The 27,156-nt window shown below is 48.3% G+C and overlaps 1 protein-coding gene across 1 annotated transcript in view; it reads left to right on the top strand.

Annotated features, from left to right (window-relative positions):
* LOC135918042 (uncharacterized) overlaps positions 1–27,156 on the top strand; it is a 567,488-nt gene that overhangs the window by 22,659 nt on the left and 517,673 nt on the right. Inside the window, exon 2 of the mRNA XM_065451709.1 lies at positions 14,797–14,871. Coding sequence (XP_065307781.1) covers positions 14,802–14,871 — 70 coding nt within the window. The 5' untranslated portion in view covers positions 14,797–14,801. The remainder of the gene's footprint in view (positions 1–14,796; positions 14,872–27,156) is intronic.

Consider the following 27,156-nt stretch of genomic DNA (forward strand, 5'->3'; position numbering starts at 1 on the left):
GATCCGCCGGGCTAAAACTCTTCTTTCGTGCGCCGCTCCGCTGGAACAACGGTGGACACCACGAGCGGAGCGAAACGTAAGCCCGCTGAGCTAAAATTCTCTATTAGCAATAACTGAAACGTGGCTGCATGAGGGTATCGCGAAGGCTGAAGTTTTTCCCGGCGCATATAACGTGCTGCGTACAGATAGGGCGTCGAGATGTGGAGGCGTTGCACTGTTAGGCAAAACAATTTCTTAGATATGTGGTTCTGCCGTCAATTTATGCCATGCAAGCGTATGGTGTAAGTTGTTTTTTCACGATTTCGCGTTGGTGATCGGTGTAATTTATAGACCCCCAGGAAGTCTTATTGAGTTCTTTGAGAAGATTGATCAGCATTTAACAACAATGACTACAGATCGAAGTAAATTTATTTTGGCGGGTGATTTCAACTTACCGGACGCAAAAATCCCTGGTACACTTGAGAGGCCACATGCGAAACTTATGCTGGAAATCATGGTGACACATGGCTTGGTTCAAGTGGTCGAGAAACTTGCGCGAATTCAAGGAAATTCCAGCGCCGTTTTAGACCTGTTGTTCTAATCAGAGAGTACCTTCGAATATAATATTGAAGTGGGCGAAGGAATCTCGGACCATAAAATGGTCGTAGCCACTCTAAAAAATATAAAATGTTTAAGTAAAAATCGGATAGCTCATGTCTATAATTTAAACCAAGCCAATGATACGGCCGTCTTAGATTATTAAAATTGGCTTTAGACCGTATGCCGGAAGAAAATGATGTAGATGAATCATGGAGGTATCTTACAGAGGTGGTGACCAGTTTATTATCTCTGTTTGTTCGAAAAAGACTTAAGCGTTAACATAAAAGCAATCTATGGGTTTCTCGTGAGTTAATACATTTAAAACGTCATCTACATCGTGCGCGGCAACGAAAATCGAAAAATCCCGAGAGAATATCTGCCCTTAGCACTCAAGTTCGCCAGAAATTAAGAGCATCTAAAACGTGTTTTTTCGCTACAACACTAATTACCTTAAAACGTCACCATTAAAGTTTTGGCGATACGTTGCCCGATCAAAGCTTACAATCAATGGAATAGTTGTAAATGATGCTGTGTGCAACAATCCCGAAATTATTGCCCAAGAATTCAACGCTTTTTTGGTTCTGTGTTCAGCCGAAGAGATGAGAGTGCAGCAATATACTTAGAATTCGAGGACTATACTCATGATACCATTTTTATCTCTAAAGAAGGTATAGTCGACATGTTGCTAAAATTGGACGTAAAAAACTATCCTGGTCCTTACAAAATAGCGAATGGGTATTTAAAGCGATACTGTGAATGGATTACATGCTTCTTGATTAAAATGTTTTCTCTGTCATTAATAAATGCTGCATTACCAAGTCAATGGTTATTAGCGATGATTGTGCCTGTTTATAAGGCTGGAGACAGGCTAGACATTGGGAACCACCGTCCGATATCCATAACTTGTACGGCTTGCAAAATCTTAGAGCATATAACTAGTAAACAGTTAATAGAATATATTGAAAACAATAACATTTTTTACAAAAAACAACAACATGGTTTTTGAAGTAGTCTGTCAACTGTCACGCGATCATTTGAAACAATACACAGTTTTGCAGAAGCCCTTAATTGTCGTGAACATGTTGATGGCATCGCTATGGATTTATCAAAGGCATTTGATAGGGTTAGCCGTAGCAAGCTAATAGAAAAGCTTTATGGATATAATGTAAATTCAAAAATTGTTAGGTGGATTCAGGCTTACTTACAACAGAAAACAGACAACAGTTTGTTGAAATTGATGGCGAGTGCTCCTCTTTCCTTCCTGTATCATCAGGTGTACCTCAGGGGTCGGTTTTGGGTCCAATTTTGTTCCTACTGTATATTAATGATATCGCAACTGATGTACATCCTATGATTGAAGTGCGGTTTGCCGATGACTGCCTCTTGTTTTGCCGCGTTAGGAGGGTTTCTGATCAAGAACGACTAAATGATGCTTTATGTCAAATTTATAACTGGTGTGAGAAATGGTATATGCAAATCAATTTTGATAAATCTGTTTGCATGACAGTTACGAATAAGAAAACTCCATTGATGTTTTCGTACGCTGTAAATAATAATGTACTTAAGCGTTCCACAAAGCTGAAATATTTTGGCGTAACGATCACTAGTAATCTCAACTTGAATGAACCCGTCGAAAACGTATGTGGATCAGCCCAGCGCAAGCTTGGTTCGTTACGGCGTAAATTGAGAGATGCTGCACCAGACATTAAACTTAAGGCATACACTGCCATTGTTAGACCAAATTTAAAGTATGCTTGTATAATTTGGGAGCCTCATCAACAATACATAACAGATAAATTAGAGCGCATTCAGCGAATGGCGGTTAGGTTTATTTTTTCTGATTGCGACAAAACTCACTCGGTATCCTCCATGCTCGTCAGGGCTGGTCTCACTACATTGGCTGTGCGCAGGAAAATGGCACGCCTGAAGTTTTTATATGAACTCTATAACAATAAGCTGAACCTGAATTCCAGTTTGTATTTGAAGCCTCTTGGAAGGGTTTCAACACGAACTAATCACAATTACGCTCTAATGCCTTATGTGCCAAGAGCTGATGTCTTTAAGCACTATCTCATTGTCAAGACAATTGTTGAGTGGAATAACTTGAATTCTTGTGTTTTTCCGAGCAATAACATCGTTGACTCTTTTGAAGAAAACTTGACTGCCTTCTTGACTGTGCTGTGTATTCCCACCCTGTAACATCCCGGCAGGGCTCACAGTATTGGAAATAAATACGATCATACATTGCCTCGCCAACCCGCGTTACCCTCACCCCTTTGGAAGAACCGTACACACACACACACACACACACACACACACACACACACACACACACACACACACACGCACACGCACACGCACACGCACACACACACACACACACACACACGCACGCACGCACGCACACACGCACGCACGCACGCACGCACGCACGCACGCATATATATATATATATATATGCTGTACTGAGGATAGCCTATGTCACCTTGAAAATGACAAACTTATCTAAACGTTGGCTCCTGCTTTCACCTTGTTCCCGTTTTGCTCTTCGGGTTTCAGTACAGCATTTGATCAGGTTTTCCGCCGTAAACTTCCGCTAAACTTTCAGAATATTGGTCTTTCTCTAACTCTAGTAAAATGGATTCATTCTTACCTCTCATTCAGTTTGTTCAAGCGCAGGGCTGCTCATCTGGAGGCCTCCATATATATATCATGAGTCCCGCCGCTAAGTGTTCTTAGCCCTGTACTGTTCCTCACCTATATCATATTATTACAGCAATCAACACGTCATCAGAAAGCTTCAGGTTATTTGTAAGCAACTGCATTTTCTTTAAAACTGTCACTTCCCCGGGTGACCAAGAATGTTTATAGGCTATCCTTAACACTGTTTTAGAGTGGGGCCAGGTTTCGTAGATAAAATAGTTGACACCGAATCTGTATTTATGCAGGTTTCTAGAAAGAAAAATGGTCTCTCGGTGATTATAAATATAATGCGGGTTCGCTAAACCAACTACATGAGTGCAAATATTTAAGGGTTAAATACTGTCAGTCATCACTGTCATGGTCTATAGTCACCTTAAAATTTGTACGTCTGCTTTGAGAAAACTAGCGTTTCTTCTACAGAAAATTAAAGCTGAACCACCTCATCAAAATGCTTGTGTATCTCATCAAAATGCACTCTAGACGCCCCAAACAGAATACGCGAGCTCAGCATGCAACTCATACAAAAAAAGGCCTTACCAAGCATGTAATAATTCAAAGAAAGGCACTTCATTTGATTTTTAAGGTAATATCGTCGCAAGGCTTCACCGGCTGAACTCATGGCTAACAACGCCATTTTGTCTTTAGAGAAGAGACTGTTGCCACTAGTATGATACTTTTCCTTTTATTGCTCCCTAATCAATTCAATATCAACCCCAACTCCTTCTTACGCCCCCGTTTATCGTGAACAACACGGCACGCTCGTATTATTTGGATAGCACCATATTTTGCTCGCACTACGCTTTTTCAACATTCGTATTTCCCCCGCACTATACCACAATGGAACGAGTTGCGTAAAAGTATGCTAATTGCTTGTGAGCTGAAAGCATTTGAAAGTGTGCAAATAAAACATTTTTCTTTACATTTATGTATTTTTACATCTACCCCAAAGTTGTGTTTTCTCTATGGTTATCCCTTTTCCTCTTTTTCTTCTGCACATATCTTTGTATGTTGGTGTCCACTATGTTCGTTTGTCTTGTACGCCCACCTGCTTGGTCCTACAACTGCAGTACATGGTATATAAAGTAAATAAATATTTTTATACATATGGCGTATGTACTTACATCGACTCATATCCGCGTATTCTGAGTCTTACATATAGTTTCACAAACAGAAGATCACACACGTGATTCAGACTTACTTGACCTTACAATGGCTGAAAGAAGCGCTGGTTTACTAAGATTCACTTTGCCCACTTCCTCACTACAGCTCACCCTGAAAGACTCAACTCACCCTGAGGGCTCTGAGTGTTAGTAGGACTTAGAATATTTATGAGCGAGTACGCCAACCTGTGATTTGAATCACTGCATTAGCTGCAGGTATGGCTCTGAATTGAGTTTTTGTCAATACGTAGCAAATTTTGGTAATCACCAAAGAAAGCCGGTGCATATTGCGAGTAGCTAAACTAATGCCAAATTTCGAATCTGGCAGCCGCTCTGATCCTCTGAACTATAACCCCATTTCATTGACTTGCACCTCCTCAAAACTCCTTGAACATGTCATACACACCCATATCATTAATTATGTTGAAGATCACAACATCATATTTAAATATCAGCACGGTTTTCGCAAGGTATTTTCTTGCGACACTCAGCTTGGTGGATTTACTAATGACTTATTTACTTTAGTAGACGTCGGCTTTCAAGTCGATGCTTTGTTTCTCGAGTTTTCTAAGGCATTTGATCGGGTCCGCCACCATAGACTGCTACTCAAGTTATCGCATCTCAATGTTCCCTTTCAGGTTTTAGCATGGATTAAAGCCTTCCTCTCATCTCGCATTCAGTTCACCGCTATTAATGGTTCTAACTCTTCAATGGCTCAAGTCACATCCGGTGTACACCAGGGGAGCGTGCTTGGTCCCCTGCTCTTTCTAATATTTATTATTCATTTACCCCAATGTGTATCTTCCCAAATTAGACTGTTCGCGGATGACTGTGTTGTGTATCGAGCCATTAAATGTAAAACTGACCACCAATTTTTAGAAACTGACCTCGATTCAATTAACACTTCGTGTTCATCGTGGCTAATGATCCTAAACCACTCTAAGACAAAGCTGGTCTCCTTTACAAGAAACTCTTCCCGCATCCCAACCGTAATACACTAATAATCACGTAACAGTTGAGACAGCTTCTACTTATAAATATTTAGGAGTTCACCTTCAGTCCGACTTAACCTGGAACTATCACATTGATCTGATTCTAGCAGCTGCTAACCGTTCTCTTGGCCTCTTAAAACGTAACCTTCGACACGCTCCGGCACCTGTGCGTAAAATTGCTTATATCACCCTAATCCGACCTAAAATCGAGTACGCTTCAGCCATATGGGACCAAGATCAAACCTACCTCATAGATAACATCGAATCCCTGCATAATTATAATAATTGTAATTATAGGGTTTTACATGCCAAAACCACTTTCTGATTATGAGGCACGCCGTAGTAAGGGACTCCAGAAATTTTGACCACCTGGGGTTCTTTAACGTGCACCTAAATATAAGTACACGGGTGTTTTCGCATTTCGCCCCCATCGAAATGCGGCCGCCGTGGCCGGGATTCGATCCCGCGACCTCGTGCTCAGCAGCCCAACACCATAGCCACTGAGCAACCACGGTGGGTTCCCTGCAGAACCGTGCTCCTCGATTCACTTTTTTTTCAGATTACTCACATTTCACTAGCGTCACAGTGTTAAAGGCTCGTGGTGGTCTTGATAAACTTTCCCATTGTTGCAAACTTGCTCGCTTAACACTTTTTCACAAAATTTACAAAAAAAATTAAATTATGGGGTTTTACGTGCCAAAACCACTTTCTGATTATGAGGCACGCCGTAGTAAGGGACTCCAGAAATTTTGACCACCTGGGGTTCTTTAACGTGCACCTAAATCTAAGTACACGGGTGTTTTCGCATTTCACCCCCATCGAAATGCGGCCGCCGTGGCCGAGATTCGATCCCGCGACCTCGTGCTCAGCAGCGCAACACCATAACCACTGAGCGACCACGGCGGGTCCAAAATTGACCATCATCCGTTGCTTCGTGACGATTTCTTTCAATCACCATTGGCGGTCTTTCGACGCCGTGACCATCCTTTCAAGATCAAACGCATCATTTGCCGCACTTCACCTTTTGCGAAATCATTCATACACAAAATAATAATTGAGTGGAACCAGCTGCCTGCTTCAATCGCAACTGAAATGAATTCGTCTAAATTTCATGAACTTCTAAAAAAGAAATGCGATGAGTAGCTTTTCTTCTAGTTTTCTTCCGTTACCGCAATGTGTTTGATTTTTAATATATTGTTACGTAGGATGACGCAGACGAAAAGCTATGTACAAATATATTTACAAGGAAAATACGCTGCGCTAGGCCAAGAGGCAACAGCCCGCGCTAGCATCTAATCGTCGTCGTCGTCTTCACACTGCTGGCCTTTCGTGATCGCACATATTGTGCCGTAGCACTACCCCCGGCTGCAAAAGCGCCGTCCCGGAGCGACTAAAGATCGTACTCGGAAGCAGTGTAGTAGGCCTTGAGCCTACTGACGTGTACGACATCACGAGATGCCACAGGAGAGGACGAGGTTGAGCCCACAGGAGCAATTTCGTAAGTCACAGGCGTCACCTGGCGCAGCACGCGGTAGGGCCCTGTGTATCGCGAAAGAAGTTTCTCTGAAAGTCCGACGTGACGAGAGGGCGACCACAGGAGCACGAGCGCACCAGGCGAAAACTGTACGTCACGATGGCGGGCGTTGTACTGACACTGCTGAGTGGTCTTTGAGGCCGTAAGTCGAGCACGGGCAAGCTGGCGTGCATGGTCGGCGAGGGCGATGGCGTCGCGCGCATACTCGCTTGTTGAGACCGCAGCAGGAAGAAGAGCCGTGTCAAGGGGCAAGGTAGGTTCGCGACCGTACAGGAGATAAAAGGGAGAAAATCCGGCGGTGTCGTGCCGGGAAGAATTGTACGCAAATGTTACGTAAGGAAGGGCAATGTCCCAGTCGCGGTGGTCCTTGGAAACGTACTTTGACAGCATATCGGTAAGAGTACGGTTTAACCGCTCTGTCAGGCCATTGGTTTGAGGATGGTATGAGGTAGTCAGCTTGTGTTGAGTGGAGCAGGAACGTACAATGTCGGCGATAACTTTCGAGAGGAAGTTACGACCACGGTCAGTGAGCAGCTGTCGCGGGGCGCCATGAAATAAGATAATGTCACGCAAGAGAAAGTCCGCGACGTCAGTGGCGCAACTGGTAGGGAGAGCCCGCGTGATAGCGTATCGGGTGGCATAATCAGTTGCGACGGCTACCCATTTGTTCCCAGAGGATGACGTGGGAAAGGGACCGAGGAGGTCGAATCCAACACGAAAGAACGGTTCCACAGGGACAGTGATCGGCTGCAGATGACCGGCAGGTAGCACCTGAGGTGTTTTCCGACGCTGGCAGGTATCACAGGCAGCAACATAGTGTCGGACGGAGCGAGCGAGACCAGGCCAATAGAAGCGGCGGCAGACGCGGTCGTACGTGCGGATTACGCCGAGATGTCCTGCAGTAAGTGCGTCATGCAACTCAAAGAGCACAGTCTGTCGTAGATGTTTTGGCACGACGAGAAGAAGATCAGATCCGTCAGGGAGGAAGTTCCTTCGGTACAGAATGCCGCCCTGGAGGACATATCGGCGAACGGATGCGTCGGTACGTGTAGAGCGCAGACGCTCGATGAGTACTCGCAGCGATTGGTCTCGGTACTGTTCATCGGCGATGTTAGCGAAGGCAGACACAGAGAAAATGCCGTCGGCGGTACTACTGTCGGCGTCGTCAGGCTCGTCTACCGGGTAGCGAGACAGGCAGTCAGCGTCCTTGTGTAGTCGGCCAGATTTGTAGGTGACAGAGAACGAATATTCTTGGAGGCGTAAGGCCCAGCGACCAAGTCTTCCTGAAGGGTCTTTCAATGAGCATAACCAACAAAGCGCGTGATGGTCTGTGATAACGGAAAAGGGACGGCCATATAAGTATGGGCGGAACTTCGCAACCGCCCAAACTAGGGCCAGACACTCACGCTCAGTGATGGAATAGTTGCGCTCCGCGGGTGAGAGGAGCCTGCTGGCGTAAGCGATAACACGGTCGTTGCCGCGCTGGCGTTGTGCCAGTACTGCGCCAATTCCATGACCGCTGGCATCAGTACGAACTTCGGTAGGCGCAGAAGGATCGAAATGGGCCAGAACGGGAGGCGTAGTGAGAACGTCGATTAGATGCGAGAATGCAGAGGCCTCGTTATCGCCCCACTGGAAAGGGGCGTCTTTTTTCAAAAGCTCGGTTAGTGGTCGTGCTATGGCCGCGAAATTTTTCACGAAACGGCGGAAGTAGGAACAAAGGCCGATGAAGCTGCGCACATCCTTGACACACTTCGGAACAGGAAAGTGCGTAACAGCATGGATCTTGCCTGGGTCCGGTTGCACTCCGTTCGCGTCAACGAGATGTCCAAGGACGGTAATCTGGCGACGGCCGAATTGGCACTTCGATGCGTTCAGTTGCAGACCGGCGCGACGAAAAACGTCCAGGACTGCCGAGAGGCGCTCGAGGTGCGTAGCGAACGTTGGGGAGAATACTATGACGTCGTCCAAGTAGCACAGGCATGTGGACCATTTGAAACCGTGAAGAAGGGAGTCCATCATGCGTTCGAAAGTGGCAGGAGCGTTACATAGACCAAACGGCATCACTTTGAATTGATAAAGACCGTCCGGAGTTACAAAAGCAGTCTTCTCGCGGTCGAGATCGTCCACAGCAATCTGCCAGTAGCCGGAGCGGAGGTCAATAGAAGAGAAGTAGCGAGCACCATGGAGGCAGTCAAGGGCGTCATTGATCCGAGGTAGGGGATACACGTCCTTTTTGGTAACCCTGTTAAGGTGCCGATAATCCACGCAAAAGCGCCATGAGCCATCCTTCTTTTTTACCAGTACAACCGGTGACGCCCATGGACTACATGACGGTTCTATGATGTTATTGGCAAGCATTTTGCGCACTTCAGCGTGAATAACTTGACGCTCAACCGGTGACACTCGATACGGGCGGCGATGAATAGGAGAGGCATCGCCGGTATTAATGCGATATTTAACAGTTGTAGTTTGGGCCAAAGGACGATCGTTAAAGTCAAAAATATCGTTGTAGGAAAACAGAACGCGGTAGAGCTCACGAGCGTGCTCGGACGGCATGTCGGGCGCAATCATTTTCTGTAAGTCGGCGATGGTGCAAGTTGTCGACTGAGATGGTAGAGGAGGATCGGCTGAATTGCTGTCTACCTCAATAGATGCTATTGAGTGATCTTCGAATGAGCAAAGCGGGGCCAGAGACATCCCGCGTGGCAGCACTCGTGTCGTCAAGCCAAAATTGACCACGGGCAGGCAGACGCAATTAGCCGTAATAGATAAAACGGTATGAGGTACCGTGATCCCGTGTGTAAGGAGGACGTCTTGTATAGGAGCCGCGATATAGTGACCGTCGGGCACTGGTGGGGATGACACTAGGTCAACGTAAGTCAGTGCCGTAGGTGGCAAGCGAACAAAGTCGACGGAACTGAGGCGACTGGGGTGTGGTTCAGCGGGATCCAGAACAGGCAGGTCAAGGCGGAGAGTACTGGCGGAACAATCAATGAGAGCAGAATGTGCGGAGAGGAAGTCTAAGCCGAGGATGATGTCGTGGGGACAAATGCGCCCCAGTGTCTATAAGAGCAGATACAGGAACACCGTCGACTTGCACGTCAAGAAGGTTCAGATGGGTGGGGAACGTCAGTGGAGGATTTGGCGGCGTAGGGAGCAATGCAGCGTCACCTCGAGGCGCTGCATCATTCAGTTTTCCGGCTGGGAGCGGCGTCCGAAGGGAGTCGGCGAAAAGGAGCGACAGGGCTGGGGAGAGCGAGATTGTCGTCCTTGGGGCGAAGGTGAACGAGAATAGGGGCGGTTCGGCGCAAGAGAGTCAGTGGCGGCATTATCGGAGCGTGCGGCATAAGGACGAGAAGGGCCACCCGAGGGGCGAGAATAGGCAGTATAAGCAGACCGGGTCGGGGAAGTCCAGCGACTTCAACAGTGCCGAGAAATGTGCCCGATGCGACGGCAGTGAAAACAAATGGGCTTGTCGTCAGCAGTGCGCCATTCAGCTTGGTTGCGGAAACGTGGTGGGTAAGACGATGCGGGACGGGGCGGAATCGAAGAAGCCGGATGGGTATCAGGGTGATGGGCCGAGCAGATGGTGTGAAGGCCCATGTTTTCGAACTCCTGGCGGACAACTGCCTGGATGAGGGAAACCGTGACTGCCGGTGCGTTGGTGGGGCTGGAGTCGAAGGCAGCCGGATAGGCGGCCTCAATCTCACGCCGAACGATCTTGGTAATATCGCCGGTGTTGTTGGGACGAGGAGCGTCGGCACAGGAAGAAGTCGCTGGGGTGTTGGGCAAACGGGCAAACTGCTGATCGATACGTCTGCTTTTAGCGAGTTCCAGGCGGCGGCACTCTTTGATAACAGCATCCACCGTCGCGACGTTGTTGAATACGAGCAAGTTGAAGGCGTCATCGGCAATGCCTTTGAGGATGTGGGATACCTTGTCTGACTCAGGCATGTGTGCATCAACTTTGCGGCACAGAGCCAGAACGTCCTGAATGTACGTGACATAGGGCTCTGTTGATGTCTGCACACGGCCGGAAAGCGCCTTCTGCGCGGCAAGGTTTTGACCGTAGGGGTTGCCGAACAAGTCTCGGAGCTTTTGCTTGAACGAATCCCAACTGGTGAGCTCATCTTCGTGCGTGCGATACCAAACTCGAGGTGTGCCACCGAGGTAAAAGACTACGTTGGCGAGCATGATAGTAGGGTCCCACCGGTTATTGCGGCTGACGTGTTCGTACAGGGTGATCCAGTTGTCGACGTCTTCCGCATCGTGGCCCGAGAATACGCCAGGATCACGGGTAGCGGGGAGAGTGATGTAGGTCGTCGAAGTGGCAGGAGGGGTCGGAGCCGGCGGAGTCGGGTTGTCGTCGCCGGGAGCCATGAAGGAAGGCTCGACGTACCGTCCACTGCGAAGCTCCGTGACGAGGTACAGGGAACGTCCACCTCCACCAGATATGTTACGTAGGATGACGCAGACGAAAAGCTATGTACAAATATATTTACAAGGAAAATACGCTGCACTAGGCCTAGACCATATATATATATATATATATATAAATATATATATATATATATAAACACATTTTGTTTAATACGTTGCGTTTTTCCATTATGTCTCATAGAGGGTTGCTGTTCTGCTTTTTTATTTTTGTTGCCTATTCCTTGACTATGCTTCTCTTGATGTTTGTAGAATTTTTGTCACCTCCCTATGTAATACCCTCGTTGTGAGGGCCTTTAGGGCTTTCTTTAAATAAATATTGAGAAGTCGCGTATTTCTCTCCATGCTGTCAGAACATTGAAAGCTCTGCACTATTTATTTATTTATTTATTTATTTATTTCCTCAAAGGTCTCTTGTTGAGACATAACATGAGGGAGTGGTGTTTGGTGACAATGAAAAATACTACAAACTGCAAAGGGATATTTTCGATGCGTCGCTTGAATGCAAGTGGGTCGATGATAGTGGGAACTTCGGTGGGCAGGCCATTCTAGTCTCGTGTTGTGCACAGAAATATTACTGCTGAAAAATCACGGTCTGGGCTTGTGGCAGATATACTGTGTTAGAGTGACTGGTGCTGGCAATACGATGCGCTCTTTTTATGTATGGGTTGTCAAAAGGCAAAGAATGGAAAAATTTATGAATAGGGTTAAGGCGTGCTATTCTACGGAGTGAGGCTACAGTGGGTAAGCTTATTTGGGCTTTTGGTGCTGAGATTCTGGACTTCTAGGGATAAGTTCACAGAACAAATGTTGTCGCGCGGTTCTGAACCGACTCGAGGGGGTTAATAAGGTTATTGGGGTCGGGTTCAGAAATAGCATCGGCATACTCCTGCTTGGGCCGTACAAAGGTCAGAAAAGCAAGTTGTTTAATAGAAGGAGGAGCAAGGAAAACGTTACGGCTTTTATAACCTAGGGTTCGATTAGCAGAATTTATTATGTGGTAAACATGACAGGTCCATGTTAAGTCACGCGAGATATACACACCAATATATTTGAATGAATCGGTTGGTGCAATCTGCTTGTTATTGATGCTATAATTAGGCATATCGTGGTTACGATGACTATGAATAGACATTAACACGTTTTAGCTGCATTTAGTGATATGAACCAAGTGTTACACCAGTTTCGTATTCGCGATAGATCATTTTGTAACGCTAAATGGTCGGTGGGGTTAGTAACTGCTCGGTAAACCACACAATCATCTGCGAAGAGTCGGATATGAGAAGAAATATTACAACGCAGGTCATTGATGTACCTTAAGGAAAGCAGGGGACCCAGTACGGCACCTTGAGGTCCACCTGAAAGCACTGGTGTTAAAGTGAAGAGTGTGAGTTAGCGTATGGAAACCGCTGACAGTTAGTTAAAAAAAAACGAATCCACCTTAGAACACAAGGATGAATGTTAAGACGGGATAACATAATTAAGAGACTGCCATGAGGGATCGAATGCTTTTCCAAAATCTATAAATGTTGTGTCAGTCGGGATGTTACGATCTAGGTTTAAATGTGTGTCGTGCAAGGAAAGAGCACGCTGAGTGTCGCAGGTATAATTTCTGCGGAAACCATGTTGACTTGGGTGATAAAAAGATGACGGATGTTAGGAAGTTAGCTATATGCGAGTATAAAATATGTTCTAGGATTTTACAAGACGCTTGTTGTGGAAATAGGGTGGTAGTTACTTGGTGATGATCGGCTTCCTTTTTGAAGACTGGAATGACCTTGCCCACCTGCCAGTCATATGGAATCGAAGCGCTGTTAAGTGATTCCTGGAACATGAGTGATAAAAACAGGCTATATAGATGTTTAGTATTTTTAGCACTTTGGCATTACCATCTATTGCCGTAGATGACGAGTTCCTCAATGATCCAATCACTTTGACAATGCCGATGGGATTGAATGTGATATTTTGCATGAGTGGATACGTGAAGTATGGTGGATCGGGCAAGCCGTCAGGTAATTCATTAGTAAAAACCGAACTAAATGTTGTGTTAAGAAGATCTGCAACCTCAGTCTTAGGGATCGGAAGTCCGCAGCTATTGTTAAGTGAGATCTCATTGCATTGATTAGGATTATAAGTTTTCCAAAATCGCTTCGGATTAGTTTGTAGCATAGCTGCTAAAGTGATAGAAAAAACTTGTGTTTAGTTTAAGAGGTTAAATTGCGACATTCTTTCTCGACTGCGTAATACTTCTACCATGTGGAAGAAGAATAGATCGTTTGGCTGATAGAAACAGCCGTTTTTTTTCTCTTATTATTTAGTCGTTTGAGGGATACATTAAACCATGGAGATGTTGTTCTTTTTGTTATTTTAATGATGGGAATTTAAAGACGCATAAGGCGATGCATCTCTGCTTTGAAAAGCAGCCAGTTCAATTCGAGATAATTCGTGGAAAGTTAGCGCAGAATGTATGGAAGTAAGATAATTCTCAGTTCATGCTGACACAGTCCCCTTTACCATAGAGTGTAAGCGTTTTTCGATTTTCTTTTGTGTCTTTAGTAGGTTGCAACGAAACGAAATGTGTACTGACAGGTGGTCGCTAATATCGTGCAATAAGGTGACAGGGGTAAAGTTATCAGGGTGAGTTGTTAACACAAGATCTAAAACGTTGGAAGATTGAGAAGTAACGCTTGTTGAGTCAGTGACGAGCTGCATCAAGCCGAATGTTATACACGTGTTTAAGAAATCGCTAGCGGGGCTGCTTTTAGATAATGTAGAAGCAGGATCGGACCAATGAATAGTTGGAAAATAAAACCGCCAAACAGAAGGACAAGACTGTTAGGATATGTTTTTGTTAACGTATTTAAGGCTTCATGAAGAAAAGGCTTGAAAGAACTGTCGGCACTAGGGGACCGATAGCAATACCAATCAGAATGCGCGAGTTTAGCAATGCATCGAATCCAAATCATTTCCACTTGTGAAGAGAGGTGTACAAGTAGACTATGTAGGTTCCGCTTAGTGGCGAGTAATACAACCCCATCGCGCGAGTTATCGGGTGTACCTTTCCGAAAAATGTCAAAGTGCGAGAGGTAAGGGAGAATTTCGCTATCATCGATTGATGTGTTAAGCTTTGTTTCTGTTAGTGGTAAGACATCGCAAGAAGATGAGCCTATTGGACTGCACAGTGCATCACGCTTGTGAACCGTAAGTGGTGTTTCACCAGATAATAAACTAGAAGCTTTGCACATATTCCTGTTGTTGCTTCGATAAACATTCTCTATAACAAGTTTGTCTTATCAAGAATGATTTGGCATAAGTGCTTGAGACTCTAACAAAGCATTCAGCCTAGATTTGTAGTGCACAGTGCGAGACAACTGGTCCGTTTACGCAGGTGCCATGGCCGGGCTTCCCATAACCGTGAGTCCTCGAGATGCTCCACCACTGTCCCGGCTACGGCGAAGCTCAAGTGAGTCACACTTAAAACTCCACGTGGCTTGAACATCATGCCAGCTAGATTACTTGTCTGTTTTATGGCGAAAAACATTGTCCAGTTTTCTATACCATGCGAAACTACGGAGTACGAACAGTACAGAATATATTGACTCGAAACCAGGCACGTACCCAGGGTGGGGGGGGCCCGGGGGGGCCCGGCCCCCCCCCCGAAATCAAGTGGCATACCCCCCCCCCCCACTCCCCAACCACGCCACCACTCCTCACACATTCCTAAAGCGCCGCCAGATCAATGTTGAGACTTGGCAGCTATTAATCGGTCAGCATTATGCTGCCTTTTTCACTCCTTTTAGATGGCCGTAGTTATCGGCATCCCTTGTAATGTGAAGGGAAGTTTTCTCATAGATTCCGCACCCATGCGATTAACTCGAGATGCGTTCAGCTGTCACCATCTATTCAACCGTCACGCGCATAGCTGTTGCTTTTGTTAGTTCAACCTTCTTTGTTTAGGCTGATCCTGGGACCAGGAAAGGGATGCGGCTGTTACTGAGCTGGTCTGTACTCTCGTGGAACGAGTTGCGGCCGGAGAAAACGCCAATTGCGTTTAACTGTTTCCTTTGCTTCATTATATCCTTGAGTTATGGCTCGCCGCGAGGCTGTCAGATGCCCGCAACCATATACACGTAATATGGGTTAGATAAGGTGGGAAATAAAATATGTGAAAGTGCGTCCATCATGATACCCTGCAATAACCCTTAAAACCATAATCAAGATGAATGTCGCCCGTCACCTCGTCTGTTTTTCCCTAATTGTATAACACTTTCCGTGCAAAATTGGCAACTGGAAACAAAAATCGCAAGGAGTTGAGAAATGAATCGATCTACTAAGGGAGAGAGCCAAGGCAACAACCAAACTGCAAGGAAAAGCGAATAATAAAAAACGTTAACCGTTGTTTATGAGAATATTTATGGATCAACCTCTATTTATTTAAAAAGGAAGTATATAGAGAAAACGCTGCCGGAAGTGGAGAACAATTACTTGCTGTGAATGACGCTTCTACAGTTATCGGTCGAACCGCCTCACGTAGCCACTTCTCTGCTGTGCTTATGTGGGTGTTTTTCTAACCTTTCGCGGTGAGCGCAGTACATCTAGAAGCGCAGAGTCCTGCGCTCTACGCGGTTGTATGGGACTGGCGGCCGAACAGTGTTACACAATTCGCGGAACTGTCAAAACTGATCAACAAGGCCAAAATAACTGATATTCGAAACTATAACATGAGAAACACTGAAGAAGCCGTAAAAAATGAACGCAGCCTGAAATCAGTAAAAAAGAAACCTGGCTTGGGATAAACCATGATGTATACACTAAAAGATAATATCATCAGCAATCTCGAAGATATTGTCACGTGGTAGTGACGGCGAAGAAAGAAGCAGTACGGTGGAATACAAAACTAGCTTTTATTGGGCGAACCTGTGCCTACAAAACAGGCTACACTTATAGCATAACGAAAGCGGCGAACACAGTCGGCGATCGTCGAAAATCTGATCAGCGGGTCAAGCGCGTCGGCTTTTATACAGCAATCATCGAATGTTCAAGATTAAACGTTGGGACCCGCATGCCTTCTAAAATGTTCTACACCATTCGTGTCAAGCGATGAAATCACATAACACAACGTTCGGCGACAACAGACAGCGGGTAGAAGCATCGATCATTTTCCAGAAACTTCGGATACAAGCAGGCGCGTCCCGCGCTGTGCGATAACATTTGTTCGGCGGCAAAACTTGTCGCCCGATAAAGACAAGTACACGTGTCAATACCCCCCTCTTAAAAAAAAGTATCGGCCCGATGCTGCAAACAAATCAAAGTAATAAGTAAGCACTCATAGGAAAGAAAAAAGCGATATAAGGAAAGTTCGTTAGCGTCCGTAAAATGGTTTAAGACGCACCACGTGCACCACTTCAGGTCGTGCGCGACGTCGCTATGAATGCCGTCTGGCACGACCTCATAGTCCAGTGCGCCAATACGTCGAATGACCTTGTAGGGTCCGAAATAGCGTCGCAATAGTTTCTCACTCAGTCCCCGTCGGCGTATCGGGGTCCATACCCAAACACGGTCGCGGGGCTGGTACTCGACGAAGCGTCGTCGGATATTGTAGTGTCGGCTGTCGGTCCTCTGCTGGTTCTTGATTCGCAGGCGGGCGAGCTGTCGGGCTTCTTCGGCGCGCTGGAGATAGGTAGCGACGTCAAGATTCTCTTCCTCAGTTACGTGCGGCAGTATGTCGTCGAGCGTCGTCGTCGGGTTCCTGCCGTAAACCAACTTGAACGGCGTGATCCGTGTTGTTTCTTGCACCGCCGTGTTATAAGCGAATGTTACGTACGGCAAGACGGCATCCCAGGTCTTGTGTTCGACGTCGACGTACATCGCTAGCATGTCGGCGAGGGTCTTATTCAGCCGCTCCGTAAGACCATTCGTCTGCGGGTGGTAAGCCGTTGTCCTCCTGTGCCTTGTCTGACTGTATTTCAGAATGGCTTGGGTGAGCTCCGCTGTAAAGGCCGTTCCTCGGTCGGTGATGAGGACTTCTGGGGCGCCATGTCGCAGCAGGATGTTTTCGACAAAGAATTTCGCCACTTCGGCGGCGCTACCTTTCGGCAGTGCTTTTGTTTCAGCGAAGCGGGTGAGGTAGTCCGTCGCCACGACGATCCACTTATTTCCGGTTGTTGACGTCGGAAAGGGTCCCAGCAAGTCCATCCCGATCTGCTGGAATGGTCGGCAAGGAGGCTCGATTGGCTGTAGTAATCCGGCTGGCCTTGTCGGCGGTGTCTTGCGTCGCTGACAGTCTCGGCATGTTCTGACATAACGGGTGACGTCGGCGGTCAGGCGCGGCCAATAATACTTTTCTTGTATCCTCGATAGTGTCCGGGAAAATCCGAGGTGTCCAGCGGTCGGATCGTCATGTAGGGCATGCAATACTTCTGGACGAAGTCCTGACGGGACAACAAGAAGGTAATTGGCGCGGACTGGCGAGAAGTTCTTCTTCACGAGTAGACTGTCTTGAAGCGTGAAGGAAGATAATCCGCGCTTAAATGCCCTGGGGACAACGTCGGTGTGCCCTTCCAAGTAATCGACGAGGCCTTTAAGTTCCGGGTCCGCTCGTTGTTCGGCGAAGTCTTCCGCGCTTATTATTCCAAGGAAGGCGTCGTCATCCTCGTCATCTTGCGGCGGCGGGTCAATGGGAGCGCGGGATAGGCAATCGGCGTCTGAGTGTTTTCGTCCGGACTTGTATGTTACGGTGATGTCGTATTCTTGTAGTCTGAGGCTCCACCGTGCCAGCTGTCCTGAGGGATCCTTTAAATTCGCTAGCCAACACAAGGCGTGATGGTCGCTGACGACTTTGAATGGCCTGCCATATAGGTAAGGGCGAAATTTCGCTGTAGCCCAAACGATGGCGAGGCATTCCGTTTCGGTTGTAGAATAATTGCCTTCCGCTTTTGACAACGACCGGCTAGCGTAAGCTATCACGTGTTCATGTCCATCTTTTCTCTGGACCAGGACGGCGCCGAGGCCTAGGCTACTGGCGTCAGTGTGGATTTCGGTATCGGCGTGATCGTCGAAGTGCGCAAGTACGGGCGGCGACTGCATACGTCGTTTGAGTTCTTGAAATGCCTCGGCCTGCAGCGTTTCCCACTTGAACTCGACGTCACATTTAGTTAGCTGCGTCAGCGGCTCAGCGATGCGTGAAAAGTTCTTGACAAATCGCCTGTAGTAGGCACACATGCCAAAAAATCTACGCACTGCCTTCTTGTCGATGGGCTGTGGGAACTTTGCTATGGCAGCTGTCTTCTGCGGGTCGGGGCGGACTCCAGATTTGCTGATGACGTGGCCTAAAAATAGAAGCTCCTCGTAAGCGAAGCGGCACTTTTCCGGCTTCAGAGTGAGCCCTGATGACTTGATGGCGTCTAGTATTGTCGCAAGCCGCCTAAGGTGATCGTCGAAATTTCCGGCGAAGACGACGACGTCATCCAAGTATACGAGACAGGTCTGCCACTTCAATCCTGCTAAAACCGTGTCCATCACGCGCTGGAACGTTGCAGGCGCCCAGCACAGTCCGAATGGCATAACCTTGAACTCGTAGAGGCCGTCTGGGGTGATGAAGGCGGTCTTTTCGCGATCTCTTTCGTCGACTTCTATTTGCCAATAGCCAGACTTTAGGTCCATGGACGAGAAGTATTTAGCGTTGCAGAGCCGATCCAATGCGTCGTCTATCCGTGGGAGGGGGTATACGTCCTTCTTCGTGATCTTGTTCAGACGACGATAATCGACGCAGAAACGTAGGGTTCCGTCCTTTTTCTTTACCAGAACAACAGGGGATGCCCACGGGCTTTTCGACGGCTGGATGATGTCGTCGCGCAGCATTTCGTCGACTTGTTCTCTTATAGCTTCGCGTTCTCGCGCCGAAACTCGGTAAGGGCTCTGACGGAGTGGGCGAGCGCATTCCTCGGTGATTATGCGATACTTGGCGACTGGTGTTTGTCGAATCCTCGATGACGTCGAAAAGCAGCCTTTGCATCGTCGGAGCAGACTTCTGAGCTTCTGTTGCTTAATCATAGGGAGATTTGGATTAATGTCGTAGTCTGGTTCGGGAACCATGGTCGTCGGGGTAGATGCGGCGGAATCCGAGAGGACAAACGCATTACTTGTTTCCAGAATTTCCTCGATGTACGCGATCGTCGTGCCCTTGTTGATGTGCTTGAACTCCTGGCTGAAGTTTGTCAGCAACACTTCAGTTTTCCCTCCATGAAGTCGAGCGATCCCTCTTGCGACGCAAATTTCATGGTCTAGCAGTAGACGTTGGTCGCCTTCAATGACGCCTTCTACATCAGCGGGTGTTTCGGTGCTGACCGAAATAACGATGCTGCAGCGAGGCGGGACGCTCACTTGATCTTCGAGCACACTCAAGGCGTGGTGACTACGAGGGCTCTCCGGCGGCATTGCTTTATCTTCCGACAGCGTTACTGACTTCGATTTCAGGTTGATGATTGCGCCGTGTTGGTGCAAGAAGTCCATACCGAGAATGACGTCTCGTGAACACTGTTGGAGGATAACGAAGGTGGCAGGGTAAGTCCGGAAATGAATGGTTATTCTTGCCGTGCAGATCCCAGTCGGCGTGATAAGGTGTCCTCCAGCGGTGCGAATCTGAGGGCCTTCCCATGCGGTGTTAACTTTCTTCAACTGGGCGGCGATGTGTCCACTCATTGCGGAGTAATCGGCCCCTGTGTCGACTAAGGCAGTGACTGCGTGGCCGTCGAGAAGCACGTCGAGGTCGGTTGTTCTTTGTCTGGCATTGCAGTTAGGTCTTGGCGTTGGATCACGGCTGCGTCGTGTTGAACTGAGGTTGGAACGTCACATCGTCAAGTCGTCTTTCGTCGGTGTAGTTTTGGCTTCCAGACTTCGTCGGGACGGCGGCGTGTCGTTATGTCGTCGAGATCGTCTCTTCGTCGTCTTCGTCGGCGGCGGAGGATCTTCGTCAGTTCGACGAACAGCAACCGCACCTCCATCGGTTGCTGCTTTTAGTTTTCCGGGTATGGGCTCGCAGAGCGGCCCCGGGCTGGGCCAGTGTATGGACGGCGCTGCGGCGACAGGTAGCGGCCTGGTGACGGCGAACGGGACGGTCGTCGAGAGTTCCACTGAGTGGCGGCTAGGTAATCGGCAATGTCACGTGGGCGCTCCCCAAGCTGTGGACGCGGCGCGTTGATGGCGAACCCTCTCAGTCCCATGTCGCGGTATGGGCATCGGCGGTACACATGGCCGGCTTCTCCGCAGTGATAGCAGAGCGGGCGGTGGTCGGGGGCTCGCCAAATGTCCGTCTTCCTCGTATAGGTGCGCTGGGCGATGGGTGGGCGCGCTGGCGGCGGCGGCGGTGGACGACGAAATTGCGGTGTTGCAGGACCTTGGCGCGGTCGCGCAGGGGGGCCTTGACGGCGGGCGACGGCGGCGGCGTAGGTCATTGCTTCCGGCTGCGTTGGTTCTGGTTGCACCTCAGGAACTCCAAGGGATCGGTGCACCTCTTCCTTCACGATGTCGGCGATAGAGGCCACTTGAGGCTGCGACGAAGGCAGGACCTTGCGCAGTTCTTCGCGCACAATGGCCCTGATGGTCTCCTGAAGGTTGTCGGAATCCAGTCCTTGGATGGCGTACTGCGGCGTGAGCCCCTGGTGGTTATATTGCCGGGTGCGCATCTCCAGAGTTTTCTCGATCGTCGATGCCTCTGCAGAAAACTCAGCTACGGTCTTCGGCGGGTTACGGATAAGTCCTGCGAAAAGTTCTTGCTTGACCCCCCGCATCAGGAAGCGGACTTTTTTCTCCTCTGGCATTTCTGGGTCGGCATGCCGGAAAAGACGGGCCATGTCCTCCGTGAAGATCGCGATCGTCTCGTTTGGCAGCTGCACTCTGGTTTCTAGTAGTGCTTGGGCTCGCTCTTTTCGTATGACGCTTGTAAACGTTTGCAAGAAGCCGCTTCGGAACAAGTCCCACGTCGTTAAGGTGGCTTCCCGATTCTCGAACCAGGTCCTGGAGGCGTCTTCCAGTGCGAAATAGACATGCCGCAGCTTGTCGTCGCTGTCCCAACTGTTAAACGTAGCGACCCTCTCATACGTCTCAAGCCAGGTTTCCGGGTCCTCGATTGTTGATCCGCGGAACGTCGGAGGTTCCCTGGGGTGCTGCAGCACGATGGGGGACGCTGGGGCTGCCATTGAGGTTGCCTTGGCCACAATCTTCTGGTCTTCTCAGGTAGAAGTCCGTGCTCCGGGGGCAGCTGTTGAAGACGGCGGCTTGCTCGATGTTCCGGGACGGCGCTGGTGTTGTCTTTGCGGTCCGGGCTTGTATTACGGCTTGTCGGGGGCGTCCGGTACATGGACGTAAAGCACCTCCACCAGATGTCACGTGGTAGTGACGGCGAAGAAAGAAGCAGTACGGTGGAATACAAAACTAGCTTTTATTGGGCGAACCTGTGCCCACAAAATAGGCTACACTTATAGCACAACGAAAGCGGCGAACACAGTCGGCGATCGTCGAAAATCTGATCAGCGGGTCAAGCGCGTCGGCTTTTATACAGCAATCGTCGAATGTTCCAGATTAAACGTTGGGACCCGCATGCCTTCTAAAATGTTCTACACCATTCGTGTCAAGCGATGAAATCAGATAACACAACGTTCGGCGACGACAGACAGCGGGTAGAAGCATCGATAATTTTCCAGAAACTTCGTATACATGCAGGCGCGTCCCGCGCTGTGCGATAACATTTGTTCGGCGGCAAAACTTGTCGCCCGATAAAGACAAGTACACGTGTCAATATAGTAAAAGCAGCGGAAAAATTCTAAGCTGACCTGTATACAGTACTAAGAGGAGTCACGATACCTCACTTGGAAACAGTAATAAACGGGATACAGAACCTCTCCTATAACTAGCGATGAGGTCACAAGGGCCCTGCAAGAAATGAAACGATGCAGAGCGGGAGGAGAAGGTGGAATAACAGTCGATTTAATCAAAGATGGAGGAGACATAATGCTTGGAAAACTGGCGGCTCTTTATACGAAGTGTCTATCGACTGCAAGGGTCCCAGAAAACTGGAAGAATGCAGACATTATACTAATCCAAAAAAGGAGACGTTAAAGAAGTGAAAAATTATAGGACCATTAGCTTGCTGCCAGTATTATATAAAATATTTACCAAAATAAACTCCAATAGAACAAGGGCTGGATTTGTCAACCAAGGGAACAGGCTGGCTTCAGGAAGAGATACCTTACAATGGATCACATCCATATCATCACTCAGGTTATCGCGAAATCCGCAGAGTACAATAAGCCTCTCTAGGTGGCTTATATAGATTACGAAGAGGCATTTGATTCAGTAGAGATACCAGCAGTCATAGAGGCACTACGTAGTCAAGGAGCACAGAACGCTCACGTAAAAAGCTTGGAAAATATTGCTACGCGTGTGGTATTTGTTCGTTTTAACGAGGCGCGTGGGCACCATCACTCCAGAAAAGAGGAGGAACGAACTGGGCTCGCGCTGTGAATCTAACCGGTCAGCGCGCCGCAACCGTTGTTGTAAATATAATCTGCAAATAGTTTCTTGTCTTACTGACTTTTCCTTCGCGTAAGAATATCTACAGAGGTTCTACAGCTACCTTAATTCTACATAAGAAAAGCAGGGAGATACCTATAGAGAAAGGGGTCATACAGGGAGACACAATTTCTCCAAAGCTGTTCACAGCGTGCTTAGAAGAATTCAAGCTATTAAACTGGAAAGGCTTAGGAGTAAAGATCGACGGCAAATATCTCAGCAACTTTCGGTTTGCCGATGACATTGTTCTGTGCAACAACAGTGCAGACGAGTTAGAACAAATGATTGGAGACCTTATCTGAGAGAGTGTCAGAGTGGGGTTGAATATTAATATGCAGAAGGTGAAGATAATGATAAATAGTCGGGCAAAGGAACAAGACATTAGGATCGCCAATCGGCCACTAGAGATTGTGAAGGAGCTCGTTTACCTAGGTCAATTAATCACAGGGAACCCTGATCATGCGAAGGAAATTCACAGAAGAATAAAAATAGGTTGGATCGCATACGGCAGACATTGCCAGCTCCTGACTGGAAGCTTACCATTACTATTGGAAAGTAAGGTGTGCACTCAGTGCATTTTGTCAGTGCTGACATATGGGGCAGAGACTTGAGATCAAGTTAAGAACCGCGAAAAGAACGATCGAACAAAGATTGCTAGGCATAACGTTAAGAGAGAGAAAGAGAGCGGTTTGGATCAGAGAGCGAACGGGTATAGACGATATTCTAATTGACATCAAGAGGAAAAAATGTAGCTGGGCAGGTCATGTAATGCGCTGGTTAGATAACCGTTGGACCATTAGGGTTACAGAATGGGTACCAAGAGAGGGGAAGCGCAGTAGAAGACGGCAGAAAACTATAGATGGTGCGATGAAATTAGGAAATTCGCGGGTGCTAGTTGGAATCGGTTGGCGGCAGCACAGGGGTAATTGGAGATCGCAGGGCGAGGCCTTCGTCCTGCAGGGGACATAAAACATGATGGTGATGATGATGATGATGATGATGATGATGATGATGATGGAGGCCCCCCCCCCCCAAAAAAAAAAATCCTGGGTACGTGCCTGCTCGAAACTAAGCTTCTCCAGCGTGTTCCTTTGGGCTGCTCGGTACACTTGTTAAGCAGCAGCTTTACACGGTGTGACACAGGACAGAGCACTGATTAACAAGTGATTTATTTCCACGAGTGCCATATTCTTACGGGGATGTTGGGACTATAGAAGACTATATTTACAATATATACACAAAATCAGTCTGAGTAGTTAAGATGGCTGACCACCAACAAACCGCAGCAGCCAGCGTCTCGCGATATTCTTCTTCCTCTTTTCGTTCGTCCTTCCTTAACAGAACGCCCGGGCGGTGAAGCGCCGTCTCGGCGCAAGGTAAGCGAAGACCTGCGAGCGAAAAATGGCTTCAGCCGCTAAACGTGCACGACGTCAACAGGCGGCAGATTTGAGGATGGATCAAACTGTAGCGGGGCGATCTCGTGATTGACGTCATTAACTTGACGTAGGACTTCATAAGGCCCTGTGTAGCGAGACAGAAGCCTCTGGGAGAGGCCGAAGCACCTGGGGTGAAGAGAGCGTCGCGATGTCACCGGTCGTAACGCTCTTTCTGCAGATGCTGTGAGGCTAATAAGCGAGATCGGGCGATTTTACGCGCCATGTGAGGGCGATCGATCGACTTTGTGAGCGTACTCAGTGGCAACACGGGGCACAGAAGGTAGGATGGTATCAAAGGGCAATGTGAGGTCGCGACCATACAAAAGTAAAAGGGTGAATATCATGCCGTGTCATGTGGGGACGAGTTATAAGCGAATGTCACGTGGGCCAGCGTGGCGTCCCAGTGGCGGTGATCGTTCGAAATGTCCATTGACAGCATTTCTGTGGGTGTTCGGTTGAGACGTTCCGTAAGACCATTCTATTGCGGGTGGGTGATAGAACGAGCGGCCGCGGTCTGTAACTGTCGAGGTGCACCGTGCTGGAGAATGATGTCATGAAGGAGAAAAATCGGCGACGTTTGTTGCGCAATTAGTCGGCAACGCCTTTGTTATCGCGTAGCGTGTCGCGTAATCAGCAGCGACGGCGATCCACTTATTCCCCCTAGTCGTCATCGGAAAAGGGCCAAGCAGTTCAAGGCCTACGCGAAAGAACGGCTCAGAGGGAAGTTCAGTTGTAGGGAGTCGTCCGACAGGTGGCAGGAGATGTTTCTTCCGGCGCTGACACAATGCGCAAGTTGCGACATAGCGATTGCGGGATAACGACGCACGGAGCGGTAGAGACTCGTCCAGAAGAACCGGCGTCGTACCCGGTGGTATGTACGCGAGACTCCAAGGTGTCCCGCCGTCGGTGCTGCCACATTGCACTCAGGCGATGATGGAACGTAAGGATGCGTCGCGTTGTTGTTCAGTGCACATGTCGGTCATGCCAGTCAAAGCCGTCACGCAGGTCACCGGATCATGCGCAACAGAATCAGGAGATCTATGAGGGGACACAAGAGGCAGTCAACATCCTAGTGCAGACGTCCAGTCTTGCAGTTTACACCAAATAAAAATTCTTAAAGCCGCAAAGCCCAGCGACCAAGCCGTCCTGTGGAGTCCTGGAGGGAAGACAGACAGCAGAGGACGTGGTGGTCTTTAACGACCGAAAACGTGCGGCCGTACAAATATGGCCGGAACTTGGCGACAGCCCATAAAGCCAAGCACTCCCGCTCGGTGATGGAGTAACTTTTCTCGGCAGGTGACAGCAGGCGGCTGGCGTAAGCTATCACGCTCTCGGTACCATTCTGCTGTTGGGCGAGAATAGCGCCGATTCCGTGACCGTTTGCATCAGAGTGGACTTCGGTGGGAGCAGATGGATCAAACTAGACAAACATGGGAGGGGTGGTCAGAAACCCGATGAGAGCGGCGAACGCGTTAGCCTGCTTCGGGCCGCATGAGATTGCCGCATTCTTCTTTAGAAGATTTTTGAAAGGCCGAGCAACGTTGTCGAAGTTTTTGACGGAACGGCGAAAGTAAGAACACAGGCCGACGAAGCAGCGTACGTCAGAAGCAGAACGTGGCATAGGGAAACTGCGTACAGCGCGAACTTTGTCCGGATCTGGATGGACACCGGATGCGTCAACAAGGTGTCCCAACAGTGCAGTCTGACGGCGAGTCGGGTAATTTGGCTGCCGAACGTGGGAGAAAAAATAATAACGTCGTCAAGGTAACAAAGACAGGTAGTCCATTTGTAGCCTCGCAGAAGAGAGTCCGTTATACGTTCAATTGTCGCAGGAGCGTTGCATAGGGCAAAGGACGTGACATTGAACTGATATTTGCCATCTGGCGTGATTAAGGCCTTCTCGCGGTTTATTTCATCAACTCAAATCTGCCAGTAGCCACATCGAAGATCGATGGACGACAAGTATTTAACTCCGTGCAAGCAGTCCAAGGCGTCATCGATACGTGATAGTGGATAGACGTCCTTGCGCGTGATCTTGTTTAGGTGGCGATAATCGACGCAAGAACGCCAGGTACCATCTTTCTTTTTCACAAGGACGACAGGCAAAGCCCAGAGGCTGGCTGATGGCTCAATAAACCCTTTGCGGAGCATTGTCTCCACTTCTGATTGGAAGACTTGACGTTCAGCATGCGATACTCGATAGGGACGCCGACGAATAGTATTCGTGTCTCCAGTGTCTACACGGTGGTGAACGACAGATGTTTAGCCTAAAGGCATGTCGCCAAAGTCAAAGATGTCGCTGTACGATTCAAGCAGGTGACGTATGTCTGTGGCCTCTGCAGAGGTGAGGCCAGGTGCAATCATTTTTGCGAAGTCACCTGCTTAGGAACCAGAGCTCTGAGCTGAAACTGGCGCTAATAAGCCAATCTCGGCATTCAGAATCTCAATTTCAAACTCGAAATCGCTCGAGGGCACAGGCTGAAATTTAGAAGTGGTAGAACGACGTCGTTAGTAACCGTGACCAACGTATGCGGAACAGGAACGTTCCAGTACAAAAGCACGTTGATGATGGGGGGAAGCACATATTCACCGTCAGGAACCTGTAGCGGGGCGGCCCAAGTGACGTGAGTAACTGCCTCGGGTGATGCGGGTAACTGCCTCGGTTGACGCACATCTTGAAGCGAGCACAAGTGCGGCGGAGCGGTGCTCGGAGCATCGGTCAGTTGAGGCAGTTCCAACTGAAG

This window comes from Dermacentor albipictus, chromosome 5, assembly GCF_038994185.2.
Source record: "Dermacentor albipictus isolate Rhodes 1998 colony chromosome 5, USDA_Dalb.pri_finalv2, whole genome shotgun sequence".
Taxonomy (NCBI): Eukaryota; Metazoa; Arthropoda; class Arachnida; order Ixodida; family Ixodidae; genus Dermacentor; species Dermacentor albipictus.